Here is a 12645-nt window from a genome sequence, read left to right as displayed (position 1 = left end):
ACACTGTAAGGGTAATGTCTGGTGAAACTTGTGTTATGCACATATATGTGTACTGAGTTGTGTTGGAAAATTTATTTCTGACCGAAGGCCATGCTCAAAACATTTGAAAGCCATTGGTCTAGAGGACAGTGTCTAGTGCAGAATAATAAAATCTGTACCTTGAAAAAAGTACCTGATCTATTTCAGTGCCACAGAAGAGCCACAGCTAAAATTCTGCTACACAAAAATGAAAATAAAGAATCTTTCCAGCTTGTCATTTTTAGGCCATCATTTTAAGTTATTACTTAATGAGGCACCATGCATAAATACCTCTAAAAACAAATGACCTTTTAAGGGTCCGGTTTGAGTATGCAGCACTCCAGTGGGGCCACCACAATTTTAGTTTTGAAAATTCACTTACAGAAACCAATAAAATCTCCAACCTCAATAAGTCTTTAGCATTGCCTCAACACAGATTACCAGTCATGTTAAAATCATTCAATTACAGGATCATCCAGAAACCCTTGTCTCTTGAAGTGAACATTAAAAAAAAATCAGACAAGAAGAATGAACTCCCAGATGGTATCAGAAAATGACACACATTCTAAGCACAAAAGGAACAGGGAGTGAAATAATTTGGAAAACCTGACCAAGCAGATGGAGGGTGGCAAAAAAGAATGACTTAGACAAATGAGGCTTGACCCACACATGTTATATTAAAAAGCTGCTGAAGATGGTCACCAGTGATTTATACTGTGAAACTTCATTTAAATGAAGGCAATATGCATAAATACTTAAAAACAAATGGATAATCCATTTGTGTTCCAAGTGGATAATCTCAAAATGATGTACTCTATAAAAACATGGTAGGTGACCTCCTGAGTCCTAGTTTAAATAAAGATCCCTATTGCCAACAGAGGTCCATCTAGTCAAGGCTATGGTTTTTCCAGTGATCATGTATGAATGTGAGAGTTGGACTATAAACAAAGATGAGCACTTAAGAATTGATGCTTTTGAACTGTGCTATTGGAGAAGACTCTTGAGAGTCCCTTGGACTGCAAGGAGATCCAGCCAGTCCATCCTAAAGGAAATCAGTCCTGAATATTCATTGGAAGCTGAAATATTCATGCTGAACCTGAAACTCCAATACTTTGGCCACCTCATGCGAAGAGCTGACTCATTTGAAAAGACCCTGATGCTGGGAAAGATTGAGTGCAGGAGAAGAAGGGGACGACAGAGGATGAGATGGTTGTATGACATCACTGACTCAATGGACATGAGTTTGAGTAAACTCCGGGAGTTGGTGGTGGACAGGGAGGCCTGGCATGCTTCAGTCCATGCGGTTGCAAAGAGTCAGACACGACTGAGCAACTGAACTGAACCAAATTGATATGTTTGTATAATTGACTCTGGTCAGTATTTGGATTCATGTTCAATTTTACCAAAGCTAAAACTTTTTATTTAAGAAAAAACTCATTTTTTATGATTATATAGATGTTACATTTGCTTATAATATTTTCTGATTATGAATCCACCACCATATTTGTTTAGGTGAGTCAACACTTTAAGTGGGTGAAGTCTAGGACATTAACATTCAGTATCTTCAATAGCATCACTGAGATAAAATATGCATACCACAAAATCCACCAATGTCAGTGTGCAGTGAATGAATTTAGTAAATTTAGAGTTGTGCAACCATTGCCACAATCCAGTTTGGGACCATTTCCATCACTCTGAAAATTTCCCTTGAGCCCATTTGTGGTTAATCTCCATAGGGATGGGACTAGGGTGAGGCAAGTGAGGCATTTGCCCCCCACACATTATTGAAGGAAGTGCCCAAATCTCATTAATCAAGATAAATAGCATTTTACTTCAATGTTTTTTAAAAATCAAAATTAATGCAAAAATTCATGATGGAAAAATAGCAAATTTTAAAATAAAGACTGGATCTGACCCTTGTGCTTGCTGTACTCAGCCTCACTTGCCTCACCGTAATTCTGACCCCCCTTCTAATCCCTCTCTGCTCCCTCCAAGGCCCCAGAAATCATAAACATGATTCCTGTCTCTATTGATTTGCCTATTCTGGACAAATGAAATAATATAATATGGGATAGTCAATAAATGGAATTTAAGAAATGGAATCATATGGTATGTGGCATTTTGCATCTGGCTTCTTTCATTTAGCATCATGTTTTCTAAGTTCATGTATTAGCATGTATCAGTCTTCTTCTTCTATTTTTTTTTTTTAGTTGCTCAATAGTTTCCCATTCCAAATGTGGCATGGATATACCATTTTGATTATCCATTCATTTATTGATGGACATTTGAGTTTCCACCTTTTGGCTATAATAAATCAAGTTCCTATGAACATTTGTGTGTAAATCTTTGTGTGGATATATGTTTTCTTTTAGGTAAATAAGAGTGGAATTTCTGTGTCATTTTAAGTATGTCTAATTATAAGAGACTGCCAAACCGTTTTCCAGTCTGACTGTAGCATTTTGCATTCACACTACTAATGGATGAGAGCTATAGTCATTCTACATCCTCGTTACCACTTAGTATTGTCTGTCTTTTTGATTATAGCCATTCTAGAGGCTATATTGGAGAAGGCAATGGCACCGCACTCCAGTACTCTTGCCTGGAAAATCCCATGGATGGAGGAGCCTGGTAGGCTGCAGTCCATGGGGTCGCTAAGGGTTGGACACTACTGAGCGACTTCACTTTCACTTTTCACTTTCATGCATTGGAGAAGGAAATGGCAACCCACTCCAGTGTTCTTGCCTGGAGAATCCCAAGGACGGGGGAGCCTGGTGGGCTGCCGTCTATGGGGTCGCACAGAGTTGGACACGACTGAAGCGACTTAGCAGCAGCAGAGCCCCATAAATGGTATTAAAATGATTATACATATGGGGGTGACTTAGCAGCAGCAGAGGCTATATAGAGGTGTCTCACTGCAATTTTAATTTGCATTTCCCCTTTGACTAATGATGGTGAGCATCTTTTCATGAGATTATTAACCACTTGTATGCCTTCTTCGGGAAAATGTCTATTCAAATCTTTCATCCATTTTTAGATTCAGGTTGCTTATCTTCTTTTCATTGAATTGTAAGAGATCTTTCTATATTTTGGATAAAAGTCCTTTATCACATGTGTGATTTCCTAATATTTTGTCCTACTGTGGCTTGTCTTTTCATTTTCTTAATGATGTTTTTTGAATTACAAAATGTTTTGAATTTTGATGAAGTCCAGTTTATCAGTTCTTACAGATTGTGCTTTTTGTGTTCTGAAAATTCTTTGTCCAATCCAGGGTCACGCGGACTTCCTCTTGTGTTTTCTTTTAGAAGTTTTATAGTTTTAGTGGTTAAACTTGGATAAGGTACTACAGTGAAATAGTTCTAGGCAGTCAGAGAGAAAAATGAAAAATGGAGGACCTTGAAAGAGGAAGGTAGAGTTTTAAAGAAAAGTTCTGTCTTCTTTTAAATTTTTTCTAGATTCAATTTCTGGACAAGTGAGAAAATGTTTTAGCTCAATTAGGAAACCATGCTTGTTTGATCTGATCAAGATTTAGAGTTAGCTTTATCTGAATAATATCAATTTAGCTGGCAATGTTGCCTTTATCCACAGTTCAAATGTTTGCTATAATATGTATGAATAGATGATGCCATAGAAATGCATGAAAGACATTCAAAGCGACGGTGATAACACACTTCATGGATGAAAGCAAACAAAATGGCTTGATGATAATTTGTCATCAGATGGAATGTTAAAGAAATCTGGACTTGAGATGAATGAAAACCAGATGTACATGAATGGATCATGGGCATAAAATGCAAGGAGGCATTGGGTATGGCATGGAAACAAACCTTGGAGAAATATCACATCCTTGCTGCATAAAGGCACCTAAGGAAAACCAAAGACTGTTAAATATTCCAAATTCATTTGGAGGATCAGGAGGGCTTTGTGGGTCACGAGGTTCCTCATTGTTGTCTTCTAAGTGCCATTCATAAGGGCTGAATCTGCTGACGAGGAAAAGAACTACGCTGACTCCAATGTAAGCAAAGACAATGCACATCCAGATTTCATAAGCCAGGGGATCCAGAAATGAGAATACGCCTGGCTTGGATTTCTGAGGCTTCTTTATCATGATGGAGATACCCAGGCTCATAAATGGCTTTGAGAAATCTATGACTTCTTCACGGACCAGCGTTATAGTGAGTGGAGCAACAGCTATATCAGCCCTCTGGAAAACAAAAACAAAAACAAAAACAAAAACAATACACACTTTTTTTTTTTACTATTAGAGACAATATTTCTATTAGTCATTTGCCACTTAATATACCTCTTTGGTAAAAATATAAAGTATTAAGTCACCACAACCAACTGATTTGTCAGTCCTTTAGTTAGACAAGTAGTAGCATTCAGTGTGGAGAAGGAAATGGCAATCCACTCCAGTGTTCTTGCCTGGAGAATCCCAGGGATGGGGGAGCCTGGTGAGCTGCCGTCTATGGGGTCGCACAGAGTTGGACAGGACTGAAGCGACTTAGCAGCAGCAGCAGCAGCATTCAATGGGTCCTAAAATACTTGACAGAAAGGACACTTTGTCCTCTGAGGCATATTGACTTGGGACAACTGATCCCATTTTTTTCCTAAATTTTTTTTGCTACTTTTCACTTCAACTTGCACTCCCCTGTTCTATATCACTGTTTCATTTTTATATTCTTATTTTAATGTTCATGTTCTTATGTCTTATCTCCCTCACCTGACTGGAAATTCTTGTGGGAAAAGCATAATAGTCTATACTTTTTATATGTGCCTCCCTCCTCACCATGGGGTACCACACAGGACCATAGTACTCAGTTGAATACTTGAGTGTTTGCCATTATTCTTATTGGTTTGGGAGTATATCTATAAAAACATTGTCCTTTAAAGGCAGGAATTCAATCTCCTATTTTTGTATTCATCACTGCAAAACATCCTAAAGAAATTGTAGATGCATAAAAAATAAGCTGTTGATTATTGACTATGAAATATGCAAACACGAAAGAATTCTGCATGGGCAGAGCAGTTATTAGAATACATATTAATTTATAGAGTAAGTCATCATTTCTAGTGATAAATATCAGTGTAGTACTCACATGTACTGGAGCAATAAAATAAATGTGTCAGGAGCACACTGCATAATTAGCTCAGGCAAAGGCAGACAATGTTTTTATATTAGTCCCATGAAAACAGGCACTAAGAACTTTTACACTTATTTGTCTTCCACCATACTTCCTTTACGTCAGTAGTAGGTTTTAGTCTGGCTGCTGCTGCTAAGTCGCTTCTGTCGTGTCCGACTCTATGCGACCCCATAGATGGCAGCCCACCAGGCTCCCCCGTCCCTGGGATTTTCCAGGAAAGAACACTGGAGTGGGTTGCCATTTCCTTCTCCAATTCATGAGAGTGAAAGGTGAAAGTGAAGTCGCTCAATCGTGTCTGACTCCTAGCGACCCCATGGACTGCAGCCTACCAGGCTCCTCCATCCATGGGATTTTCCAGGCAAGAGTACTGGAGTGGGGTGCCACTGCCTTCTCCATTTTAGTCTGGAGCCAGGCCTTAAAATGCATAGGTATAAAAATGCTTCTAACTAAGAAAAGGCTTTGACTGGTATATCAGGTATAAAGTGAAAATACCAATTTTGATGATAATTTTTTCTATGTTAAATAGTTATGCCTTAATATCCCTACCTTTAGGGGATGAAGGATGAAATCTGAGACAGGGTGTGTCTTTTAAAAAATGATGTCTTACTGCTGTGATGTACACATGGTGACTCAAACTGATTAAGAAACTCTTCTTAATTAATTGAAGGGGAAAGTCAGTAATAAACAGCCAGCTAACATGGGTTCAGTGTTTACTCTATGTGAGGCGCTGTGCTAAGCCCCTTATGCATATTTAATTCTCGTAGCAGCCTTGAGGTTGGTACAAGATCCTTCCCATGTTAGAGAAGGAGGAAGTGAGGCACTCAGAAGCTGGGATTGAACTCTGGTCTTCAGATGCCACAACTCACTCTTTTAACCATCACAATATTCTAATTCCAGAGATACTTGCAGATTTGTATTATATGTTAACTTACATACAGTAATCAACCTCAGCCAATGACTCTCGGGTTCATTCCAGTGCATCTGAGTGCCTATTCTGTACCAAGCACTATTCCTCGTGCTAGGGGTGAAGCAGTAAGCAAGACAGACAAAACCTGCTGCAGAATGTATGCATTTACTAAAGCCAATAGCCTGCTGACCAAACTAATCTTGACGGCTGAGTACCACCTCAAACTCAACATTTCTAAACTTAAATCCATCATCTATCACTGTAATGGTGATTCTTCTTTAAGTCTGTGAATGATGCTTCTTCCACACATTTCCCAGTCCCTAATCCTTACCAGTCCTGCCCCCTCTGTAGATGATCTTGCCTTTTCCTTTACAAAGAAGATGGAAGCCATCAGATACAAGTTCTATCACCTCAGTGTCTTTCTTCTCCTCCTCGACCTATCGTTGTATCTTTTTCCATCCCTTCTGTCATCCCCATCACACAAGAAATAAACTTTCTTTCTAAGATTTAATCAACTTCTTCCTTGCATCTCATACTTTTCTCTCTCTTAAAACTCAGCTCTGTTTATTCTTTTACTATTTTTTCCTTCTCAATCTGTTCCAGTGGTTTTCAATGTTTGATTCCCTGACTAGGTGCATCTGAGTTACCTGGGAACTTGGTAGATATACAATTCTCAGGCCCCACCCCATGTTTATGACACAAGAGACCTGGGTGGGGCTTCAGGTGGCCTTCCAGGTGATCCTAATGCTTGCTGTAATTTGAAAACCATTGACAGATCCTATTCACTTAACAATTACCTCATACTCAGGTAATTCTGTTTAATGACCAAAAAAAAAAAAAAAGGAAACAAAACCCACTTATTTTGATCCTATTTCCCTTTTAACCATACGACATCACTCCCTATTGCCACCAAACTTCTTGAAAAAGTCACCTTTACTATCTCTTGATTTTAACCCAGTTTCCCGTATTAAACACCTGTGCTTGAACTTCTACTGCCCCCCAGCCCTCCAATTTAGTGAAACTGCTTCTTGAACTATATACTTGATAATCAAACTCAAAGACCTTTCTGCAAACGATTCATATGACACCACTGGCCTTCGGCCCTGTTGACCCTCTTGACTTTGATACTGAAGACTATGAGTTCTCCTCCTACCTTTCTGAAAATTCATTTTCTGTCTTTTCTTCCTAGTTCTGCTATCAGTCAAGGTGTACCTTTGTACCCCCAGAGTCTATCATAGGCCCTGGTTTGGGAGATAATTAATGAAGGTTTGTGGAATAAGCAAGACTCTTTTAACGTTCTGTTCTTCCCTTTCTTCCTTCAGTATAATTGCCCATGGCTTCAACTCGTCCCTCATTGCAGCTAATTCCTGAATCACCAGTTCCATATTTCTAACTGGAGGAGAGCCAAACACAGATTTTTATCTATTTCACTCTTTCTGCCTGGGGCCAAACCAGTCATAGAAACAAAAGCAACTGAAGAGGATAGTATTGGCCAGAAAGCTAGTGGGAATTTTTGGCCTGAAAAGAGCTTTCTCATGCCAAGAGAATTTACAGCTAAAACCACCTTCTATTCCTGCCAATGTATTTCTACCTCCTGCTAAGAACATGCAAATGCCCCACTAGTATCATATCCTATTTGGTCTCATTTGATTTAATTACTTCATTTAACTAGTTTTTGATCTTTAAAGTCAAAATCCTGGGTAGTTCTAAGAGAAATGGCCTTTTTTTTTGTTTGTTTGTTTTGGAAGGAAGAACTAAGGGACATTTTTGTGAGAAAATCACTCTGGATTGAAATTAGGGGAATTGCGTTGTTTTTCAAGCAGGTCAAGAAAGGATTTTGAGAATCTTGTCACCCTTTAAGAGAAAAAAACCGAACTCAGTAACTGAAACACCCACTAGATGATAAGCACAGCTAAATGCCAACAAGATGAGGCTAGAGAAAGTGGGGCTTCTTGTCTGGCTCCCAGGAATGTGCAGCAGAGAGAACAGATTCCCAAAGAAAGTCATTTTTAGTTTGAAGTACTTTTGAAGTTGACGTGGGTTCGATCCCTTGGTGGGGAAGATCCCCTGGAGAAAGATATGGCAACCCACTCCAGTATTCTTGCCTGGGAAATCTCATGGACAGAGAGAGGAGCCTGGCTCACTATAGTCCATGTGGTCTCAAAGAGTCAGACATGACTGAGGAAACACACACACACTTTTGAAGTCACATGAGACCACAGGAAGAAACTGCATCCCTCAGGCACTTGCCTTTTTTCTTCAGCCTGGCTTTTCTACCTTTACTGAATTGTTTCTTTCTAAGGAGCCTTTTCAGAGGTAACAGAGTTTGTTTGTTTGCTTTTTGAGGATGCTTCTTCAACAAAGAACAGTATTAAATCTGTGCTCAGTTAAGTCTCACTGATGTGGATGACGTGGTTTCAAAATGAGGATTAACCATGCTGAACCTTAAAAAAGACCTATACAGGGACTCCCCTAGTGGTCCAGTGGTTAAGAATCGGCCTTCTAATGCAGGGGACGTGGGTTTGATTTCTGGTCGGGGAAGTAAGATCTCACACGTGAAGGGGAAGCTAAGCCCATGTGATGTGACTACTGAGGCCACATGCTCTGGAGAGAAGCCCATGCACCACAGTGAAGATACTGCATGCCACAACTAAGACCCAACACAGCCAAAAAAGTAAATAAATATTAAAGGAAAAGACCTGTACAGGCAGAAATAGTAATAGACAAAGGGCAAGCAAAGTATGTGGAAGAAAGCTTAACCAGTAGAGGAGAAGGGAGCTGCTGATCAAGCCTCAGGACAACCTACTTGGCGGGAGACCCAGCAAACCCTCCCATGTCTTGTATGCTTGGTGAGAACAACTCAGCAGCAGGACCATCACATCAACTCATGGCCAGCCCTGCAGAAGCCCTTGACCCCTGTCTCCCTTACTCCATATGAAGAGACTCTTGTGATGGCTGCTTGTTTCAGAGCTCCAGGCCTGCTTGGCATGACTATGGAGCAATCAACATGCTGATTACAGGAAATGGGGAGAAGCAGGTAACCAACTAGTGTCAGAAAAGACCCATTCAGCTCTCCTGAGACATGCACATGAGTGGCAAGGCCATTTTCAAGGCAACTTAAAGATTTAGGAGGCTATCATGAATGAAAGAGTGAAAAAGGCAACTCTCTGAATAGCATTCCTTTCCTGGTCTCTGTTCCTTAGGAAAGCCAGCTGTGACTGGGAGAGTGTTAAGAATTCTCCATGGGACTAGGGAGCCCTTGAAATTTGGATGCAGTAGTGAAGTATTGAGTTGGCCAAAAAAGTTCAGGTTTCCCGTAAGAACTTACGAAAGTACAGACTTTTTGGCCACTCCAATACCTCACTTGGGGTGTCCTGAGTCAGTCCAGCATCCTTTTGTCCTCAAACCTCTGCCTGTGCTAGTAACGGCAGTCAGCAGGCCATTTTCAGAAACCTAGGTGGGTAAGTAGGTGGTGCGAGAGAGTTCTGGCTGATGGACAAAAACCAGCCAATGGAAAGGGCTCAGAGTGAGAGTTTGCTTGCGTCTTGGCTACTTAAAGGATTTTAATCAAGCGGCTTAAGAGTAGCTGTGTGGGCTCAGTAAACACACCAAATTAGGTTTGATTTTTTTTTTTTTAACTCACCAGTGGCAAACCCAGAGCAACTGCATTATTGGAGGGGATTTAGCTTGAGGGGATTTATAATCCTTTTCATAGGTGGGTTGCCAAAGTTATAAATTTCATAAAACTTAAAACCCAACAAACTCATATGCATATGGCAGGTGATGCATTTAAGAGTCTGACAGGTTGAAGACAGAAATGACACTTGGTTTAAATGTCATTTAAAACATTTTTTTTTTTTTGAGCTGAAAGGCTTATGTTATAGCTTAATCATCCGAAGATCTGATACAAAACTTGTGACACACCTGGAGACTACGCATAAGCAGGAGCTTGTCAGCTTTTAAAGCATTTACTGAAAGCAAGGAGGGGAGTGAGATGAGAGGTGGAGGGTAGGCAATGCATTGGCGTGTAGTGTATAAGATATTATACATCACTGAGAGAAGAGGCAGACGTGACCTGGCCCCTCATCCCTGTATCAGCCGTAAGGTTCTAGTAGCCTTTGGCAGACAGGTTGTTTGGAAAGTTTAAATGTGTCAGAGAAAGGAGGGGGACAGAATCAAGCTAGACAATAGGAATATAATTGCTGCCTGTTGGGGGCCAGGACTGAAACGGCTTTATTGACTGTACTCTATGGGATATTTACTGTCTGCAGTTGTTGGGATCTGGAGAAAAGGATGAGGTCTATTTAAATCTCTGCAGCAACAAGCAGGGTCACAACAGGATCTCCTCATTTCTTTATCCAGAACAGATGTCCCAGTCTGGATCTCTTGGTTAGGGCTCCTCGCCCTTGGGGAGCTCAGAGGGTTAAAAACAAAGTGAAGATAAAGGAGTATCCCTGGAGCTGGGTAAAGGCCATGTGAGACTAAATTTGGTTGGAAATATTTCCCCACCCTGCCTGCGCAGAATGGCAGACTTCCATGTATCATTAGTGCTCCTTCCTCGAGTTCACAGGCCTCATTTGAAGGAGAGGGGTGCTTTGATCAAACCATCAGCCCTCCTGCCAAAGCCTGGTGTAATCACCTGAAGAATAGAAGAGAATATTTGGCATCTGTTACTTCACCCTTGCTTCTCTGCCTTTTAGCTGGAAGGACAGATCGACTTTCTGTCTTTCTTAATGGAAAATGAATCTATCTTAGGATAGTGACAACCTCAGAGATAATTTCTCCTAGGGAGAGAAATGTCAGTGTGAACAGCATCTATAAAATTGCCATTCGTCCTGGGAGGATGAAGGAGTCTGATGATATTCAGGGGGAAGTGACCTGGAATAACCTGTCCTCCACTCCATCTCCATCCCCAAGCTCTCTCTGCTGTCTTGTAAACCAGAGGTGCCAATATGAGCAATATTTTGTCTGGCCTTTCCTTTCCTTAGTTTTTAAGTGCTGGGAACATAAGGAAAATGGCAGCTGCCCATTGGGATGTGTCATTTTGTCAGTTAGGACCTCAGTTTCCTTCCAGCCCTTGTCCTGACTCTCTTTTTGTATTAAAGCATGTCTCCTCTCAAAGGGCAGAAACCCTCAGCTGCCTACCTGGGTTTTCAAATATTTCAAGTGATAAGTAGAGGTGTGTATTACATTATCTTGGTGGCTACAGATAAACAGGATGAGTATCTCAGATGGAAAAGCTCATAATCCAACTAGATTGTAAGCCCCTTGAAGGCAGGTAGGATTATCTTGCTGTAAGCAGACGCCCTTAGTAAACTGAGCCAATATGACTCAGTGGACAGAGCACTGGACCACAAGTCATGAAAGCTGAGTTATAGTCTAAGCTCTGCCATGCTGTGTGGTTTTGTGACCTTATCACAATCCCTACTATTCCTTTAATTCCTGTCCTATATCAGGCCTTGGTTTCCTGGTTTATCCAATGGGCAGTTCTAATGTTCAGTCCTGGCTGGTGTTCACATTTCTGTGTAAAATGAATGAGAGAGTAGGCTAAAGGATATCTAAGAGCCCTGCTAGCAACACATGATATTTGGGAGCCCTGCAAACTTGCAGTCTATAGGCCACAATTGAGCTGGGGACAATTGCCATGTGGCGATGTTACAGACATCCAGCTCAAAATCAAAACTTCTAAAAGCAGGAGGAGAGTTTCAAGTCCATAATGTTCTGAAGAGCTTATATAATGGGGGCACATTGTGTCCTACTGACGCTTGTTTCAAAAATAGCTTTCTTAGCGATATAGGTGGCCCAAACATCAACCTTGACTTGATTTTCTTTAGAGTGGGAAAAAAACCATTTAAGACTCATCGAAAAGAGGCTGATTGGCCTCTTTCTTCTTTAACAAGTTTAATTCATTTTGACTCTTTCTTGAGGCTTCGTGGCAGATACTGAAATCTCCTTTACAAAGCTTTTTTTCATTTCGCCTTTCTTCATTTTTTTCCTACTCTGATCTGTTTGTACATACTAAAAGTCTAAGAGAAAATGCCCTAAAGATAAAGCGGTGTCTATCTGTGTAGTTTTGTGTTATTTCAAGGAATACTTCCATGTCCTCCATCCTTTTGCTTATTAAGCACTTAGAGAAGTCATTGAGGAGGGGTGTGTATGTTTCTGTCATTCTTTTTCTTAAGCAACTTACAAACTGTAAGAGACAAGGCCTGCCAGAAATGAGTGCGTGTTTTCACTTTTCTCCATTTATATCATTGATCAAGAAGTTGTAAACTTCTCAAGGCTGAAAGATGAAAACTTCTAAATGAAGGGGAAGACATACTCAGCTTAGGTCACCCTCTCTCACTGACAGCTCTCACTCTACGCACGAGAACTACATCCATTTTTCACAGCCACACGCCTTCGAGGAAAGTGGAACTTGGCAGTCCACTCATATACAGGTTGGTGTGCAGTCAGTTCCTGGGAATCACCTCGTGTTATAATCCCAGGAAGCACCAGACACTTGTTCTAGGTTAGGGGATGGAGGAAGACATTTCTTAAGAGCCTTCCCTGGCTCTTGCTTTTATCTTGAGTAGAGAG

General features: G+C 40.6%; 1 protein-coding gene across 3 annotated transcripts in view; it reads right to left on the bottom strand.

Moving 5' to 3' along the window:
• The window catches only part of GRIA3 (glutamate ionotropic receptor AMPA type subunit 3), a 308412-nt gene that overhangs the window by 75732 nt on the left and 220035 nt on the right, over window positions 1-12645 (bottom strand). For all 3 annotated transcript variants that reach the window (XM_055564728.1, XM_055564729.1, XM_055564730.1), the window contains one exon: window positions 3843-4219. In XM_055564728.1, the coding sequence (XP_055420703.1) occupies window positions 3843-4219 (377 nt within the window). The remainder of the gene's footprint in view (window positions 1-3842; window positions 4220-12645) is intronic.

Source organism: Bubalus kerabau, chromosome X (assembly GCF_029407905.1).
Source record: "Bubalus kerabau isolate K-KA32 ecotype Philippines breed swamp buffalo chromosome X, PCC_UOA_SB_1v2, whole genome shotgun sequence".
Classification (NCBI taxonomy): Eukaryota; Metazoa; Chordata; class Mammalia; order Artiodactyla; family Bovidae; genus Bubalus; species Bubalus kerabau.
This window is presented reverse-complemented; position numbering and strand designations above follow the sequence as displayed.